The sequence below is a fragment of the Pimephales promelas genome, chromosome 14 (genome assembly GCF_988280905.1).
Source record: "Pimephales promelas chromosome 14, fPimPro1.hap1.1, whole genome shotgun sequence".
In the NCBI taxonomy this organism is placed as follows: domain Eukaryota; kingdom Metazoa; phylum Chordata; class Actinopteri; order Cypriniformes; family Leuciscidae; genus Pimephales; species Pimephales promelas.
The window spans coordinates 24,474,278-24,494,942 of record NC_142782.1 but is presented as its reverse complement, the minus strand read 5'-3'; the positions used below and the strand labels follow the sequence as shown (position 1 = coordinate 24,494,942).

The 20,665-nt window shown below is 36.0% G+C and overlaps 1 protein-coding gene across 2 annotated transcripts in view; it reads left to right on the top strand.

Annotated features, from left to right (window-relative positions):
• The window catches only part of ajap1 (adherens junctions associated protein 1), a 79,927-nt gene that overhangs the window by 14,119 nt on the left and 45,143 nt on the right, over positions 1–20,665 (top strand). The window contains exon 1 of one of the 2 annotated variants that reach the window (XM_039680965.2): positions 15,491–16,294. The exons of the other annotated variant lie outside the window; for it this stretch is intronic. Within the exon in view, the coding sequence (XP_039536899.2) occupies positions 16,266–16,294 (29 nt within the window). The 5' untranslated portion in view covers positions 15,491–16,265. Of the gene's footprint in view, positions 1–15,490; positions 16,295–20,665 lie in introns of those variants that run through there. 2 annotated transcript variants of the gene reach the window in all.

Below are 20,665 nucleotides of genomic sequence, written 5' to 3'. Positions count from 1 at the left end.
TCAGTGGAGAATATTTGAAGGCGGGTACAAAGAAACTCGTATGAGTCAAAGAAAATCTTTTTCTAAGCTCGCTCTCAGTAAGCACAGCGAAACAGCTTTATGACCAGCAGGAGTACCGCAGTGTAGTTTCTAGTAAATACAGCCCTTAGGAGTTTTGTGCATATTTAACATTCAACTAATTAAAGCCCTTCAAAAATGTATGAAACGGCATAATGCAAACTAAGTTTCTTGAATTTAAAGTCCCAGTTTTATAAGAAAAACACCTTTAGGTGATTTGAAGCTTGGTTTGAAATTTAGATAATGTAGTGCAAGATTCATATGAGGCAGGATTTTGCCAATATAACTTGACTAAATGTCAATGTTTTGCCTCAACAAATTTCAGTTACATTAAAAGGCAGTTTGGTAATTGAGTCAGGCACTCACAGAAAACAGATGATGTAGAAAAAAATTGACATTTCCATTGCAGGTCCTCCTAAGGGATCTCTCCCTCTCTCTCTGCCAATGGAATTGGGTTGTGTCGGAGTGCATTGCTAAGACAGGCACATGCTTTGTTAGATAATTTAATGAAGGTAAAGCTTTTTGTATGTGGAGCTAATCAGTCCTGATCTATTGGAGAGCCAACAGAAATGCACATATATTAAATCCAAATGATGGGGTTCATAGGTGGCCATCACTGCTTAAAAATCTCCACCTTAGTTTATTACTGGCACAAAGTAATTGGTAAAGCTGGTATATCAGCATGGTATTTGTGGTGAAGATACTGTAGCTGACATGGATGTCAAGATATTTAAAGGGATAGTTTACAATTCCTCAATTTATTTTCCCTCTTTTCTCTTTGCGCAAGAAACATACCAAAAATTAACTGAATGAATCAATTAATTATGAGTTGAATCGGTTGATTCAGTTCCCAATACTTGAAATTGATTCATCATACTGATCTGGTTCATTGACGTCTGGTTCATTCAAGAAAGTATTAAAAATTCATCTTTTTAAACTTGTTTATAATATTGATTATATTTTGTTTATTCCTGTGTATTGTTCCGGATGTGTACCGGAATTGTTCAGAGGACTTGGAATACAGTGCATACATTTTATGATATTTTTTTTTTTTACTTTTGTGTCCTTTTTGAAGTTTGAAAGCTCCAGTGTCCATTTATTTCAATTCTAGTTTTGGATGAATAATTCCTTTGAGATTCCTGCCCAGGACAACAACAAATTATCATAGTATCTAACACAGTCTCATCCCAAGTCGTCATATAACTGACGTCTTGGGACGAAGTTTGACCATACGTCCTTTTTAGGGTACCCTTAAGCGTTTGTTAGTTGACGATCCCGGGCCGTCATACAACTGACGCTTTACCTTTAACGTCAGTTAGGTTTAGGGGTAGGTTTAGGTCTGGGGTAGGGTTAGGATCCAATAACGCCATCTAACCGACTAAAAAGGCGGATGTTGACGTATGGTCAAAAGATGAGACTGCACTGTAGTATCAGCATCCAAAATACAACATAAGTGTCTTTTCTGCATGTAATGTTAAACAACTTGCCTTCTTTGCCTAAAAATCACATACTCAGTAACTATCAGATCCACAGCCCATAGCATATCCAAACTAAACTTGATCTGTTCAGGAAAACACTAAAGATGGGAAGAGGTGTGGGGGGACGGTCATGAATTTGTTTATATTCATTGCTGTAGTCCACAGGTGAAACTGATAGGCTCATTCCCAAAAAAACATTAAAAAAGGTCACAGCAGAGATTTAAGGCACTCTTACCATGAGCTTTCCCTTTAATTCTCTATCTTGCACTCTGTCTTTACTTCTCATTCTTTTCCATACCACCCCGCCCGTCTCATTTTCACTCTTTCTCTAACCTCATCCTTTCTGAGGTTGACATTTAGAAAGGAGCCTGTCAGTGTGTGCGTGTGAGTGAAGGAAAGAGAGTGATCATCTCTGCATTATAATAACTTTAGCCATGCACCTTATTCACCCAACTCCTGTCAGAGAGAGGGAGAGAGATGTGGACCGCTCACAGTTAAACATCAGTTTTTTTAAACAGCATTTATCTGAGACTGTTCATCTGAATGGTGTTCACCAGAGTGTTCCTGAACATCTCATTGGCATTTCTGCATTCATCTTGTCTCCTTTGGTACTTCTTTTATTCTTTCATGCTCTCAAAACAATACCGCTCACCGCATATGGTGTAGTCACTGAGCAATACATTTAATAAATTGCTGTTTTGACGTAAATCAGCATCACGTTTCTTCTTCTTTTATGACGTGTGTGCCAATGGCCTTTCATAGTGAGCCTAAAGGAACTTCATTTAGAATTGTGTGTCTAATAGATTATCTAGTCAACCTTGATCCTACTTCATCCTTATTATCTCACAGTAGCTGAGTGTGCCAAGATTGTGAATACTGAATAATGTTTTGGGTCTCAGCATACATGTAGAAAGAATTTGAAATTGTCTCTTTAGCCTGGAGAGGAAATTGTGAGTTATTTTTATTTTTTTTAATTTTTATTCTTGATTGAATATAGTAATTAATCACAGGAAGAGCAGAAACAATAGGAATAAGAATAGCCTATACTTCTAAATAAGAGTCCTTATACATGAAAGGAGCACGAGATAGGAATCATAACTAATATACTGTTACAGAAGTTTTAGAGAATCTCCATCTTATTGAATATTGACTGTAGGCCTTAGAATGTTGGACACAATTTTAATAAGAATTTCTTCAGAACCCCAAACTACTCAGACTTAAAAAAAAAAACAAAACAAAAAAACATTATCATATTGGTTGGAAAATGCTTAAATATATCAGATTCTTTACTGCCAAGAAATCTGTATATGTATGAGATATATGCATATGAAATATGTATGAGCTTAGTGTCAGGATACGTTGACAATGTTTTGAACCTTCAGGAGCTTTTTGCATTAGACTTCTCTCTATTGAGCGATACAGCTTGATAAGCTGCAAGATACTGTAATGCCCAAAGCATCAGCTATTTATTATATATGAAGGAAACACAGTTAGAGCGGCTTGATTTTTGTGATTAGATTCTCTGTTTATGCTATTTAAAAATGCACAAAGTAAGGTCCTTGCACAGCGAGTTCGAAATTTTCACATGCCTATTTTCCTATTCGTCATTCGGTGGCTCTGAATTGTCAAAACGCCTCTCAAAATGCTTGCTACGGATGTGAAAAACAGAAAATCGAACCAAATCCATTTTTTTAATTTTTTTTTATTAAAGTATAGTTTTTAATCTAAAGTTTCGGAATTAGTGTGTAAACGTGATTGACAACGCAAAGTTGTATTTCTTTTTTACCATGCAAATATTTCAGATGAGAATTTCAGACTCAGTGTGAAAAGACTTTTACACTTTGTTTTGGTGGTCAACTTTAGACATTCTAGTACTAGCTATAAGTAATGTATACTATAATGTATAATATACCTATAAGTCATGTCAACTAAATCTCATTAAATTATTAGAAGATTGAAGACTGTAAGTAGACTGTTAGGTTAGGATCAGGTGTTTGGGTACCGGTTTAAGTAGTTATAATAAGTTGACACGTAGTTGCAAAGTTACATATAGTCAGTAGTAAAATGTCTGTGGGGGAAGCATCAAAATAGTGTTAGCAGAGATTAAGAGAGTTAGTTGAAATAGTTGCAAAGCTTAAACAAATTTCACTAATCTCTCACTTCCAACACCTTCTATAACAAAACACATGTTGAGGTGCAAGGGCTGAAAGGGACAGAGGTAGACTTGGGGTCATTTGGAAAAGGGTTAGTGTTTTCACACTCAGATCTCATAAAGTGTCAGGACAGGGAAAAGACTCGGGTCTCACTGGTGACAGCCTACATAGAGCCAAAAGAAAAAGCAACTGCTGCCGGCATGTTAAAGCTGACCACGGGGGTCACTGAAGGGGTAAAGAAGTACTGCTATACCACCCATTAACCTCACCAATATGAGCACATGCTGGGAACACGAGTTCAGAGAAAACACATGTCACTCATTGCCCCTCCCTTATTCTTTAATGCATCTTTGTCTTTCCCTTCAAATGGATAAAAAGGTCACTATAGATCGATTAAAATACACAAATACATCTAATAACTGAGTGCGATTACTGATTACCGACTGAAGGCACTCAAATGATCACTTTTATTGTTTATACACATCTTCTTGTTATCACTCTCAGTGTATTTTGAGTTCTTCAGCATACACTTCATTTTCATTTTTGAGGTGAGAAAGGACAGGTGAGCTGTCAGATAGAATAGAAGAAGAGAGGACGTGACAAGACAGGGTTAATGGGTGTTTCCGCTGTAGCTAAATTAAAATAGATGCACAGATTTCTTCCTTTGCTGTTTGCATGCTAGTCTCTGGCTTGAGTCCATGAAACTCACATATACAGGCTGGTATATCAGCTCCTGTCAATCATGGGGAGTGACGCATAGCATAGTGAGTTTTAGATGTAAATATCAAAATTTACCTTTGAACTCAAAGAAATATGCATGTTATTCTATTAGAGATTAGAAAGCTTTTAAGTTTAAAAGTTTACTCATTATTATGTATTATTTTTCAAGTCAAAGAGTTTAAATATGTGCTGTGCTTTTGGCAGTAAGAATATAATACAAATGGTGACAGTAATTATCAGTTGGGTTTTGGCTTTAAAATTACAGAATAGATTTGCAAAACCCCCTGATTAAATTTTGTTTAATTTACTGTATGCTTAGGAAAAAAAGTGGGGAATACGAAATCTAAAATAATCCAATATCTATGATATTACAAATCATCATCTAAAAATAAGTGTTTATACCTTGTGCAATACTTATGCTTTTGTATCTTGTTTTGAGGATGTCTAAATACTTAAGACATACTGCGTAAGAAATTGTTTTTGCTGTGTTAGAGCTGTCTTACAAACTTTAAAACAACAGCAACCTGCACCTGTTCATGTACACTTGCATTTTCTGAATGTTTTAATGAGATCTGCTTTCAGAACCACTTCATGATCATTATGAAATGGATGCATCAGGTACATGCTGACATCACAAAATGAACAGCTATTCATTAAAATTGTATGTGTTTTTATATATATATGAAGAGTTCAGATGCAAAAGCCTCTAAATGCCATTTGAAATTTTCTTCTTTAATGATGATTTTTATCAAACTTGTATATTTAAGTTCAGTAATTTCACTTAAATGGCAATGATAATTACCTATTAATTGTTATTTAAGTGAAATTACTGAACTTAAATATACAAGTTTGATAAAAATCATCATTAAAGAAGAAAATTTCAAACGGCATTTAGAGGCTTTTGCATCTGAACTCTTCATATATATATATATATATATATATATATATATATATTTATATATATTTGAAAAGATATATTCCTGCGATAGGAATTTATTCAAGGGGCAATTTGTCACATTTGTTTAATGTTACAGTTTCTGTTGAGCAAAAAAAAAATATTTTATATATTTGCACATTTCATTATCTTTTACATTTTTGTCATGTGTTAATTTGTTTACTCTCTCATATTTTTTTTTAATTTAACTGAAAAACCTGAATGCTATTCAATTGTAGTTTTCTAGCATTTAAATTAACTCTTTCCATCTCTATTTGTAACAGTGGCAAACAGTGTTATTTTAGTATCATTAGTATAATATATATATATATATATATATATATATATGTATATATATATATATATGTAAGTTAATTTAAATTATATATATATATATATATATATATATATATATATATATATATACATATGAAGAGTTCAGATGCAAAAGCCTCTAAATGCCATTTGAAATTTTCTTCTTTAATGATGATTTTTATTTAACTTGTATATTTAAGTTCAGTAAATTCACTTAAATGGCAATGATAATTACCTATTAATTGTTTTTTAAGTGAAATTACTGAACTTAAATATACAAGTTTGATAAGAATGATCATTAAAGAAGAAAATTTCAAATGGCATTTAGAGGCTTTTGCATCTGAACTCTTCATATATATATATATATATATATATATATATATATATATATATAAAAATTTAGTTTTATTTATTTTAGTACATCAAGTTAAACTACTGTAAATGAAAATGTGAAATGTTGCTTTGGCAAATCGATCATAAAAAAAAAAAACACCCATAGTCCAGTTAGGAAACTCTAGGGGGCACAATGCTGATCAAATTGTCATCATCTACTGTAACGTGGCTTAAGCTTATTGTTGGATAATGCTGATAATGAGTTTGCTGCTTAATTTAAAAAAAAAATGTTTGGTTCTTTGTTTGCTGTAAGCAGTTTTGCAGAAACCCTCCGCCTCCCCCAGCTCCACCTATATTGATCTGCTATGGGTATAGAAAGTCAGTAAAGTCTTTGTACTTGCTCTGCAGCAGAACCATAGCAGATCACGATAATAGCAGATCAGACACGATAGTAAAAGGTTGAAAGGCCGCAGTTTCACATCGAGCAGTTTCGTCATCGTCTTGCCGCTCCCTCCCCGTTCTGTGATAGGTTCCCTATCTCAGGCGAAAATTTGGTTCATGGTGTCCAGGCTGCCTAGCAGCGTGAAGAAAATCGTGCTGCGGCAAGGCAGCATAGGAAACCCAGGGTAACATTAAGCATAGATAGATATAATCTCTTCGCTTTGTGCTTTGAACTTTTCAATGTGAAGTGCTCTTATTTGAGCCTTTCATATTATAAAACTTTGGGGAGGTTTAAACACCTGGGGCAAGGGGTTTTAGCCATTGGGAATATGGGGAAATGGGCCTGCCACCACAGTTGGAAAAAATCCTAGAGGAAACACTGCATCTACTGACAAATTATGAGATTATATTAAAAATATCCACTTGGCAGTTTCCTGTGGTTTCAATGTCAAAATTGTGGGTAGTGAAAATGCTGAGTGGCTTGTAACTTTGGAAAACCATTAGCCAAAGTGGCTGGTGTGCAAAAAAGTTAATAATGTCAACCTCAAGTCCATTTAATTTCAGTTTAGTACAGGAATATTTATGGTTAGCTAAAATAACCCTAGTAACTAGGCATAGTAAATCAAAGTGTCACCTATCCGCATTGATCACAGCCAGTTAGTGATACCATTCAGGTCAGGCAGAATGGCTCTTGGTCTGCTCATACTTTACCCCCAAAGACTTTTCTGACCCGAACATACCCTGTAATATGCTTTCTTCTGTTTTTTTTCTTTCTCCAAATGCATTTCTACGCTTTCAGTATTATGCCTGTTTCCATAGCAATGACTTTTTCTACACTTCAGCATTCAGACCCTTCCCAGGTGAAAACTGTGCTACACTCTAGACTCCAGAGGCCTTGTCAGGAATCTTAATCGAAGACAACATCAGATGTCGAGCAAATCTGAGGTCCGCCTCCACAGCCTGGAGATGAGATTATTGAAATTGCTTGGGTGAAGATCCCCACTTAAAAAAACAGCAGAGGGTGGATCATAATATGTGTCCATATCAGCGTCTGCATGTTTTTGATTTCTCAGATCCACGTGTAAATCAAACATACACCCGACCTGATGTGTGCTGATAGAAATGCAAATATTTAAAAGTCAATATTCATCTACACTGTGTATGTGCGAACCAAAGTGTGCATCTCTAGATGGGGGAGTGGTAATACGTCACGTCTTGCCCTTCAGAGTATAGATGAGCAGAGAATTAATGCACAAGGGCAGGACTCACACCTCCTCATTTGGCTTCTCTGTCTCGCTCATTCTGTCCCAGTTCTGTTTTATACTTTGTCCCTCTCATACACTGTCTATCACCAGTTCCCATCATCCTCTTATAGAAGTCTCTTACTGCCTGAATGAGAGCTCTGTGCATCAAAAACCAGTTGAATGCTCTGGGTTATTTTGTCTGGAGGGTAAGGCCCATGGTGGGGCTTATTGCTGGCCTGTTACTCTTAAGAGGTTTGTAAGATAAGTGGCTGTTGAACTGAAAGCCTCACTAGACGCAGAATGACAGATGTAAAATGAGCTTACTAAAGCAGCTGAGACTCTCAAACATTTCAAACAAATCTAATTTTCTCTCTTTATTCTTCACCATAAACACCTTTAATAGAAAGTGGATTCTCTGATGTATACTAAATAATACCATCTGTTTCCCAAGTACCTACTCAAGACTGCTCTACTGGTGTGAATATTGATATTTTTTCATGTTTGAATCACCGGTTTTATTAGGGAATTTTGGCTGCTGAAAAAAAGTGTTTCTGAAAGGTTATTAACCTATTAAAGGGATAGTTCACTTGCATTTTTAAAAATATATCACTATGTTGTTGACTTATTTCTTAGGTGAACACAAAAGATATTTTGAAAAATCTAAAATTTGTAAAAAAAAAAAAAAAAAAAAAAAAAAATTGGTTCATATGGATGTTCTATTGGACCTTCGTGACAAAAGTGTTAATAATTCTTCAAAATATCTTCTTTTGTGTTCCACAGAAGAAAAAAAAAATACAGGTTTGGAACGAGGTAAGAGTGAGTTAATTATGACTGAATTTAAATGTTTGTGTGAATTCCCAATTCCCCCCCCCAAAAAAAACAAGTGCGCTTAATTCTATTTTAGTTTAATAAAATATAAGGCCACTTAAGTGTACTTAAAGGGAGTAAATGTTCATGACTATAACACACTTAAAATTAAAAGTATTATTTCAAAGTATATTTTAAAGCATTGCTTACATTTTACACGCTGATTTTGATATGTTGACTATCATACTAAAGTACATGTAAAGTATTTGATTATGTTAACTGTATTATTATCTGTAGTATATCATAAAAGTAAATACATGTTCTTAAATTTGAAATGTACTCAATTGCAACTTTATTATTAGAAATGTGTAATTACAGTTTTATTTAAATGGATGACATATTGTACAAGTTTCAATAGAAATGACAGTTTAATATAGTTCACCATAAATAATTATTGTCGATACATTCAACAGGACACTTTAACCATATTTTTAACCATATTTCAAGACAATATACAATTATGAAAAATACATATACTTAAGTTGATCAAAAAACACTCTTTAAATCAACTAATTGTTTTTTTTTACATAAATTGAAACTACAATACATTTCCATTTATTTGTAAATAACATGCCTTTGAGTGTCTGAAAAAATTACATTCAGTTTCACTTAAGTATAATCTTCAAGTGTTTTTTTTCTATGATAACTAGTCTTAAATGTAAGCTAAAGTGTACTTCTTTTTTTAACAACATCTCTTTGAGTCTAATGTGTCCAGTATCATCATTGCGAACAACTTTTTTTGCAACTTTTTGGTGACCAATCTATCACACCTAAACTTCAAAGAGTTAAAACGATCAAATAAACCCTTTTAGGTGCTTATTGCTCTGTTAACTAACTTGGTCTCACTGCTCATTGTGCTCAAATAGACCCTTTTGTTTTTCTCATCTCCAGAGATGTCCTCTCTTCAGTCCGGTTGTCATGGTCACTGTCTTATTGTTGTGGCAGCTATTTGTGTCTCATGTTGTGTTCAAAGTGATTTGCAATTATTCCACCTTTCAGTGGGTTATTATAGCTCTGAATATTGAGCACAAAATGCATAGCATTCCTTGAAATATACAAGGCACACAGTTTTTTTTTTTTTTTTTTTTGCACGAGTAAAACAACTGTTTAAAACTGTCAAAAAAAATGTAGTCATAGAAAAGTTAGTCAAAAACGGATTGTCATCTTGTAACTGATTATTGATTTGACCCTGGCCAAATATTATACTGGTTTCAAGGTGTTCCACTAATAATTTACTTTGTAGGACAGTTCTAAATATAGAGCATTGATTAACTCCTCAAAATATTAACATGTCTTGATGTATTGATTGCTAGTGAGCATCTCATTAATGAAGTGACATTTGGGAAACGGAGGTCTGACATATGCTAACTAGGCACTACTAGTCAAAACTGAAGCTTAAACCTATGTATGGTCAGGTGACTAGAAAAAAATGTGTATGTATTTCTCTAGATATGGGCAAAGTATAAACGGAACGTACATCAAATATATTAACTAAATTTTCCATCGGGTTGCCATATAATAACTGTCTGTATACCTTGTATAATTAATAATATTATTATTTTTATTACAAACATACACTAACTTTTAAAAGTTTGGGGTCAATAAATAAAAAAATAAAAAAATTAGGGCTGCCACGATTCCTTGATTAAATTCGACTACTGTCGTGTTAAGTAAACCTCAGCCACACTCAAAGTCATAAACGACATAATATCTGCCACGGACCACAAATATTTCTGTGCAGCAATTTTTATAGACCTGGCCAAGGCTTTTAATTCTGTCAACCACACCATCCTTATTGGTAGGCTAAGAAGTATAGGTCTCTCAAATCACTGCCTATGGTTCACTAATTATTTTACAGACAGATTTCAGTGTTTTAAATCAGAGGGCTTGCTATATCTAGCCCACTAGCTGTCTCGACGGGGGTGCCGCAAGGTTCAATTCTCGGCCCGATATTATTTTCAGTCTACATCAATGATGTGGCAATGGCCGCAGGTGACTCTTCGATACATCTATATGCAGACGATACTATTCTTTCTGTATATGAAGAGTTCAGATGCAAAAGCCTCTAAATGCCATTTGAAATTTTCTTCTTTAATGATGATTTTTATCAAGCTTGTATATTTAAGTTCAGTGATTTCACTTAAATGGCAATGATAATTACCTATTAATTGTTATTTAAGTGAAATTACTGAACTTAAATATGCAAGTTTGATAAAAATCATCATTAAAGAAGAAAATTTCAAATGGCATTTAGAGGCTTTTGCATCTGAACTCTTCATATACTTTCTATACTATACTTCTATACTATCCTTTACACTTACGGCCCATCTATGAATACCGTGTTAGACAGCCTCCAAGTGAGTTTTAACAGCAAACAACATTCATTCCGTGGTCTTCAACTAAACTTAAATTCCAGCAAAACCAAATGTATGATCTTTAACCGATCTCCCTTTTCATCCTCCTATACAACAAAAATGTTCACTTTGGATGATTTTGCACTGGAAACCGTTGACACCTACAAATATCTTGGTATCTGGTTGCACTCTTCTCTCTCCTTTTATTCCCATATTAGCAAACTGCAATCTAAAATAAAATCAAGCATTGGTTTTCTCTTTCGCTGCTGGGCCTCCTTCACCATATCCGCTAAACACACTAGTATTCACAGTGTATTCACAAAGTATTCACAGTGAATGGTCCATAAACTACTGTTGAACATAAATATAAACATAAATACATAATACTGAATAAGATGAATAGCATGTTTTGTTTTCACATGCTTTACACAATTAAGACATTCATAATCATCCTTACAGCCTAGAAACGCCTGCAGGCTAAGTCTGTCTAGCCCACATGAGCAATAAAGCAATCACTGCATCAACCCTGTACCTTCTAAACACAACTTTATTTCCAGATGGACTAGTGCACCCCGAATGTCAGAAATTGCATAGAAGAATCGGATTGACTTGCCTGTTTTGCGATTATGCATCAGGCTGGCAGTGGATGTACTGTGGGCAGTCCGACTAAGGTTAGGGATTTGATGGATAGGATGTTGATCCCAACAACGTGTCTGTCTTGTGTAAATCACTTTGGGCTCCTATGGACAGTGTGGTGAAGAGTGATTAAATATCTGCAATCTCTTTCTAGGTCTGTTTTGAAAAATCTAATCATCATAAAACATCTGAAGCTGAAAAATCCTGCAGCTGCTTCAGAACAGACTGTATCTGTATAGGTTTAAAATGAAAGTTGGATGCAAAATTCACTTTTATATGGTGTTGCATACAGAGGTGGAAGTAACGAATTACAATTACTCAGATTACTGTAATTAAGTAGTTTTTTCGTGTACTTGTACTTTTATGAGTACATTTTTTAGTCTGTAATTTTTCTTGTACTTGAGTACAAATTAAGTTAAGTAATGTACTTCACTACTTTAAAAATCCCATTAATTACAAAGTACTTGTACAATTTGAATTCAACAATTATTCAAATCTTTGACCAGCATTTGGGTATCCAATGGAAATAACTGATCGTGGGCGGGCCAATAAAAACCCTTGTATTTGGAGCGGGAAAAAAAAGCTCGGTTCCTGGAGAGCTATATTCGTCGTCACACGTCCTTCAGTTTGTATTTTAGTGTTATCAAAGAACTTTGCCGTAATGGACATGGACATTCGAGACACTGAATTCATTGAAAATTCCGAAGAAATACCAGATGACGAGTGCCCATGACCCCACATGGAGGAGTTGTTCTTATACAGAGGAAGGAAAGGAGACGTTTTATAGAAACTTTGTTTCTGCAGTGATATGTGATAGTTCAGTTGTTTTTGTTTTTAAAGTTGGGTAGACCTCACGATAATTTGACTAAAAACATCACTTGAAACATGAGCTTCAGCGTTACTCAGGTGACAAGCACATATACCGTAACAAAGATTTAGCATTGTAAACTTAGATTAAAAAGTTATATTGTATGTCATTGTCAACACATTGTTTTATTAATATTGAATCCGTGTTTTAAGCTTAGAATGAAGAGTTTAATAATGACTCTTTCATAAAAACAGTATCTTGCCGGCCATGACCCACTGGCATAACAGTGTAACTGCACTGATTGTCTGTCTGTCTAGATGGCACATTTGTGTCAGTGCTAAATGCTGAAAACTTTTGAAACTTTTGAAATATTCGTAGGATACTTTTGGAAATCTTTATTGTAAAAAAAAAAAAAAAAAAAAAGAAGTTTATAAATAAAATAACCCAATAAGCTTATTTATTTTGCATTATAATTCATTAATAATAATAATAATCATATTAGACCATTTTTATAACTTGGTTTCCATAAAAGTAAATAAATATCACAGGCTAAAAGTAATTAGTAATTAGTACTTGAGTAGTTTTTGAGAGGGGTACTTTGTACTTTTACTTAAGTACATTTTTAACACCAGTACTTTTGCTTGTAATTGAGTATTATTTTTGCAACTACTTGTACTTGTACTTGAGTACAAATTTTCAGTACTCTTTCCACCACTGGTTGCATATAAATGTGTATTTGCGGTGTGAAAAGAGACAGACGTCTATTTGGGACTCGGCCATTATTTGAAGTTTTACGGTGTTACAAAATGTGCATCTGATGACCCCTTTAAGAATCCAATAAACTTTCATTCAGTTGCATGACCTCTGCTTCAAATTCATGACAAAGAATTGTCTTGTCCACGGCTTCACCGTTGGCCTCCTCGACAATATACACTAACTCACAATAACTCTTGGTCTTGACCGCTTAGCCTTTCAAATTAGAAGCAGCTGTAAGATGAATGCAGTAAGATTCGGCTAATTACAATGTGAACTTCACTTTATTTGCATATGATAATACAATTGTCTGAAGCTGAAGTAATGGCTCAATTAAAACAAGACAGATAAGACCTCAGCTTCTTGACAAGTTTAACTAATCACAGTTATCGGATTATTGCAGGTTAGCAACGTGCCCAAATTGCTATTGAACCTGGAATTGCTGTGGTCGATGTCGTTGTCAAAATGCTTTTTTTTGAGTCAGCATTTTGGGCTCTTTACATTAGAGGCTTAAATCATCAGTGTAAGGATTACACAGTAATCCTGTGTTGGTAAATACCCAGCCTGATATACAGAACGTTATGAATAACTCGCTCAGCAAAACTGCTTTTTTTTTTAAGAACTGAGGTTTTTACTAGGATTTCTGTGTTTTATAGGAAGTAAAATATGAATAAAGATTCTCAATTTGTTTGATTTTGTTCATCTTTTTCAGCATGGACTGAACACAAAACTAATATATAATATATTTACATACAGGTTAAATGCATCGACAAAGTATTTATCCTTTTTTTCTCCCATTATATCAGGTTTAAAGGAATAGTTCAGTTAAAAATTAATATTCTATCGTCATTTACTCACCCTCAAGTTGTTTCAAAAATGTATTTCTTCTGCTGAACACAAAGGAATATATTTTGAAAAAATGTCTAACCAGACAGTTTATGGACCCCATTGACTTCCATAGTATGAAAAAAAAATACTATGTAAGTCAATAGGGTCCATAAAATGGTTTGGTTACCGAATATCTTCTTTAATATCTTTTAAGAAGATATCTTCTTTTAGCAGAAGAAAGAAATGCACAGGTTTAAAACGACTTGAGGGTGAGGAAATGATGACAGCATTTTCATTTTTAAGTGAACTATTCCTTTAAGGTAGTGCAAATGATCTTGTTACATATGCTAAAATATATAGTTTCTCCAAAATGCATTTCCAGTAAGATTGTAATGGCGATAAAATGCAGAGCTGATGGAATCTGCTGAACATTTGCCGTTAAAGCTGGATTTGATATGCTGTACTACTCTTTAATGCTGCTTATTTATCTCTTCATTTTCTATTTCCACAAACACCCGGTTTATACTGGCACAATTTAAAACAACTTTCCTAGATGATCACAGATGTTGTAAACCTTCTATGCCTCACATTTAGAAAATGCATCTTTTAAACTGCTTATCTGCTGTAGAAAGTGTTATACGTATAAGCCTGCTATTATGTTGACGTCTTTCCTATAGTGAGCTAATGATATTTTTTTTTTCCTTACCCCAAGACGTAACCCTTGCACAAATCTTTTTTTGTATTTTAAGATTTTTTATGAGTGCATTATTTACTGTGTATTAAGCCGTTTCCTCGTGGGGGTCATCATGGTCGCCACAGAAAGTGTGATTTAACTATCCTTGTGGGGATATTTTGGTCCACAATGAAGGAAAAACGTGACATTTCACAACCTCCACATGCAAGAATGTATTTTCTTCATCAGGGTTGTTTTCACAAAGCCATTTTCTCAAACGCACAAGCTTAATGAGCTTTCCTGCTGTTGCCTGACAGACTACAGAGGTTTTATTCATTTTCAGCCGGCTAAAGCCATTCCTGTGAAATAAACGGGAATTCAAGATTATTTAATGCCACCGCTGTCTCTTTCTTCTTCTTCTTATATGGTAAATTGGAGTGGAAGATCAGTTATCTTAACAACAAAAAAGAGTTTCTATGTTTCACAATGAAGAAAAATGTAACATTACACTCTCATGTAATTTCCAGGATATGGCTCTGTTGCTTCAGTAAACCCACCTGACACTTTATTAACCTTGGGATGAGAAACTGATCTCCCCTTTAGTGGAAAGTACTGTGGTTGAGCTTTTCATAGCCCAAATGCTGACTGTTTTATCTCGGCGAGCAAAGATTGGGATAGAATTGAGTTCGGATGAACTCCTCTGAGGGTAAAAAAGGGGAAGGATGTCTAAAATGTTACATATTTTACTTTAAAATGACGTCACGGGTTTGTGAGCTAAAGCAGGACTGGCAGGTTGTTAGTCAGACGGAGGAGGAAAAGAGAGAGAGAGAGAGAGAGAGAGAGAGAGAGAGAGAGAGAGAGAGAGAGAGAGAGAGAGAGAGAGAGAGAGAGAGAGAGGGTGGATAGCGCGCGCAGTGGTGATAACACTATCTGTCTATCTACCAAATGACGAGCGTTGCTTTCACGCGCTCTACTCATCACGCGCGTCCGTGAAGTGGTGTTTCATTCCTCATTCTTGTTCCCCCCCACCCCCCGCATCCCAATTTATTTGGACTCTAGGAAGATTGCGCGAACTATCGAAGATCTTCTACAGCCGATGCATGACATGCTTTTGCGCCACGGAAATCTCAATGTTTATCTTGCGTTTTTTTGCCTGCGCTCGGTCTCATAATGACAATGTAGAAAAAGTGCGCGGTGACCGCGAGCGCAGCGCACGGGCGATGTTGACGCCGTCACCTTGCCGCCTGGTTCCCATCGCTTCTTGACTTTTTTTTTATCCAGTGGAGTATAATCTAGATGAACTTGCGAATGTAAAAGAAGGCTGTTGAGAAGCAACTGAAGCGTCCAGCTGCCCACGCTGTCGCTGGGTCGCTCTGCACGTCCGTGCGCACTTCTGAGGAGAAAACAGCGATCAACTAAAAAAGGGGACAAGACGCGTCCTTTTTTGTGTGTGTGTGAATATTTCACACAGTCCTCGTTTGGTGCGCTTTGGAGAGACGTGGAGCTATTTCAACCTTTCTGTTTCTCGGATATAACATTAGAATGCTTGCATCTATAACATTTGGAGTAAGGTGTCTAACTTAATGTGACCATTACGCTTGAGCGTCGACGTTTGTTGGAACGCATAAATGGACGAATACCAGAAGGACTGATTGGGAATTGTCTAGAAAAATGTGGCTGAAACGGTGTGTCACACGCAGGTAATAAATATCCCTTTTGAGATCTCTCAGCCAAAGGCATTAACGCATTAAACGCCCATTGCCAAAATCCTGTCGGCTGTGAAGAGTTTTGTGGCAAGTTGATGCGCGTCATGCTGTTTCCACTTAACTTGTTTTTAATGTGATGTCTTACTTAAACCTCACAGCTTTGCTTTGATATTATTCCTTTGGATACCTTTTAAGTGATGCTGGTTTTTGTGAATAACTAGAGGGCTCGTAATTAACAAGATTGCGAATCGAGTTGAAGTTATCCACGCAGCTCTCGCTAGGGGCCGCCAAATAACCGCCATTCAATACCAGACTTGACGCGCGCAATTAGGTCGAGTATCAGCTAAACACACCCTCACATACCACAGTATACCGTGCCAGAACAACATTTCCTGTGTGGTCAAGACATTTATGCCATTTAATGAATCACATCTCTCACTGTATGTGTGACATTTTGATCATAGGGTTCAAATGGTGTGCAATTTGCCAGTGAAAAAGTCAAGCTGAGTCAGAATCATAAGAGCTGTAATGGCCATGGATTTATTTATGGTTAACAGGAGTTCTTAGAACTTATTGGCAAGAGTATAATTAAATCAGACATGCAAGCATGATGCAACGCATCTTTATTATACATTCTGCATGGACAAAAAGTCAGCCAAATGTTAAGTAATACACTATGCTTGTGAATTACAGCAGCCCATGCATATAAGAGCCACAGAAATGAAGCACTTTTCATTGAAATGTTCATTACTCCAGTCTAAATGGTTTCCTAGCACTTGGGATCCCCATTCCAAAGATGATGAAAACGGCACAGTTTAAAGTTCGGATATTCAAAGTGGCAGAATTTGACAGCTGTCCTTGCCATTACATCTGTTTAGCAGCTGTTCCAGAGGCATGTGGAGAGCATGTTTAAGGTGGGAATGATGATAGAGCCAGGTGAGCATCATTGTTCGTTCACTACCTGATGAATGCTACATCTTGCATTCACTGCTTCTCCAGAAGGTGCACCCTTACTACAGTGACATACAAGAAAGTGTATATTTTGCATAATATTTCTGTTTAGATGTGTCCTTACTTTGTATAACAATGTCATACTGCCCAGACTGGTCTTCCAACACAAATCCAGAAAGCTTAGTTGGGCTTACTCAAACATTTGTGCAAATTCGTTGTTTAATGTTCAGAGACAGAAAGTGTACAGACACTCAAAGATCTTGGTTTTTAGTGGCTTTTCTGTGGGCTTCGTTGATTTAAAGGATCAATAATTATTAATAGTTCAGTATGGTACGACAATAGCAAATAAGAAAGTTTTGAGTTTATCATTGTGTTACATATGGAGAAAATTAGGTATAAAATTGCCGGTAAACCATGGGATTTTTTTTTTCTTTTGTTCTGGGTGATCTTCAGCTTAAAAACACAATGAAATACAACAACTGTAGCCTCCCCATGCATTATATAAATCCACATCTTTTTTTTTATTCATTTCTACAATACACAATGGCAAAATTAAGGCATTCTTTGTTGCTCAAGGTCTGAGGTTGATCAGCTGCCAAAGTTATGAGACAGCGGGGAATCTCTCTTTTGCGGTTTATAAAATTCCCAACTATCACGAGTAAGCTTAACAGCCTTGATGAAGATTATTAGCTGCATCTCTTAATTGCTCCATCGACTGCTTTAATATTTTCACATCAAGGTTATGCATCCTCACGGTTCTGGCTTTCTATCGAGAGCTTTGATTCTCCAGTGCACCTTGAGGAATTATGCTGATGTTCTCATATTCAGACAACCTGGCGAATGGCTCCTCATATGCAACAGACTGGGTATGTATCTCTGTGTTCAGTTAACTGACCTGGAAGCCATTAGGGGAGTAAAAAGTGACGTGGGGATGTGGGGAATATCAGCCCGTGTACTGACCTGAGCAGCAGCTGGTTCATTACGGGCTCTGTCACTGGAAAGGATTAGCTTGTTTTTTTTTTTTTGTTTTTTGTTTTTTTTGCTTTGACACGAGCCGGTGGATAAATCTGTTTTTTTTTTTGTTTTTTTTTTATGTTTTAACGACTCAATTTGATCATATTTTTACATTTTATTCTTCTCCCTGTCAGACGGGGTTCTTTAAGTACTCGCTGTATACCCGTCAATGTCTTATATGGCAGCACACAACTATTGCATTACCATGTACACTGTAGCGTGTAATAGCATGCCACTTCTGTATTTTTTTTTTCTTCCCGGATGTAAGCTCACTCACTTGCTCGCACAGAGTAATGCACACCTGTTTAGTGCGAGGGCTCGGAGTGCTTCTGCTCTTCATTTGACGCTCTTGATGGTTTGATATAATGGCAGGACGATTTGATTGCGCCCACCCCCGCTTAAACTGTTATGTAACTACGTCTTCAATGGTTCAATAAGCCAGAAACGACTCTACATACCGCAACTAATGGCGCAAAAGTCAGTAAAGCTGGAGTTATCTTAATCAGGAGAGGTTTTAAAGGCCAGGAAAATTTGAGTCTGAAAAAGTCTACGTTTTTTACTCAGGAATAGTCACTCAAGGTTTTATGACTACTTCAAAGGCATAAATAAAATTGAGACACCGAGCTCAACACATTCTGGTTATGTAACTTTTGCCATTTCACAAGGGAAATTGCCTGCATTAGCATATGCACATTCAGAGAGTTTCTTCAAAGCCTTGATCGGAGTCAAGCAAAATATAATATAGCATCCTGTCAGATTGAACACATAAGTTATAAAGCAGAGGCAATTAACATACAGACTCTCGAGACGTGCACACTCTTAAAAGTAAAGGTTATTTATTGACTTCTGTAATTCCATTAAAGCTACACTCTGTAACTCTTTTAGTTTATTCTTGGCTAAAAACACTTAGTTGTTTCAAAAATATATGTGCTCATTAATGTATATTTACTTCGTTCAAGTAATAAAGTATTCTCATAAGTGTATAATGTGCCATTGAAAATATGCCCCTCCATCTTGAATGTACATTAGCCAAAGAGGGACATACCCGTTAATTCAAGCTTCGCCTTTCGCGTTTACGTTTGAGTTGACACTCATGGACGAGGTCGAACTGGAAGCCATGTTAATCTTGGGCTACATTGGCCACCGTATGAGTTAAAACGAAATCGGAATTGAGAGGAACAGAAACTAATATTAACTGGATGGTCATATACCTTTTCACCGCTAGATGGGGGTAAAAATCACACAGTGTAGCTTAAAGAAACTTTAACATCTATGGATCATTTCCATTGTACAAAAGGTTCTTTCTAGTGGGAAAAAAGTTGATTTAAAAGTTCTTTAAAAAATAAAATGGTTCTTTCTGTTCATTGACAGGTTTTTTGGGTAATGGAAAATGAAAATGTTGTCCCTTTGTTTGGGAACCTTTATTTTTCAGAGTTCAGTGTTGAGTCACCATGGCAGCCGAGTGCCCTGTACCCTTCACCACGGCCTGTCTACCCCCCCCCCCCCCCCCACACACACACACACGTTTCATGTAGTGCCTTTGTTCAATCAATATCGCCTCTATTAAAGCCTCACATTTATCCGTCATGACACAAGACCAGCAGTGGCTAGCTAGCCCTCCAGGGCCATTTCTCTCTCCCTCTCCTTCTTTTTCCACACACAATCTTGAAAATGAACAGTAAACACTTTTATATGAGGTTAAAAGGACTCTGAGGATTTACCCAGGATGTCTAGGTTCGGCATAAGAACAAGAAATGAAACTTTTAATAAAGCAGAATTGAATGTTTTTTTTAAGCTCGAATGTATGTGCACATGTATTATTGAGTCTGTGGGTCGTGTTCACAGTTATGCTGAGGGATTTTAGTAATGAGTCTGTAAATGCCTGTGGCTGTTCTAGCTCTTTTATCTGCAAACTTTTAGTTTGGAAGATCCCTGCAGTACAAATGCAATGCAGATCTTTTCATCCGTAATAACAGCTGATCCTCTCCTCCAAGCCATGTTCTGTATTAGACACAGACAGAGAGTTAGGTTGTGTGTGTGCCTGCACATTTTTGTTGTTTACTGTGTTAAAGAGCCACTTGACTGTGCTTACTTGACCTACTATAACGTACACACACACACATATAAGTCATCCAGCATTGGACACAGTCTGTTAACGCCCATTAAGAAAAGGATAGCAAGTGGGTTCTTATTTACTTTCGAGGTAATTTAAACCAGTTTACGTTGGCTCAATGTCAATGGAACAGAATGTCTTTACTGGATTATTTGTGGGGGCATCAACGTTCATTTTCACCGGAACATCTGTTTAACAATCCGTGAAATTACATCTGAAAAATATCTATTCCTTACCATTAAATAAAAAAAAATGTGTGTAGATGCTGAAGAGATTCTCATACCTTT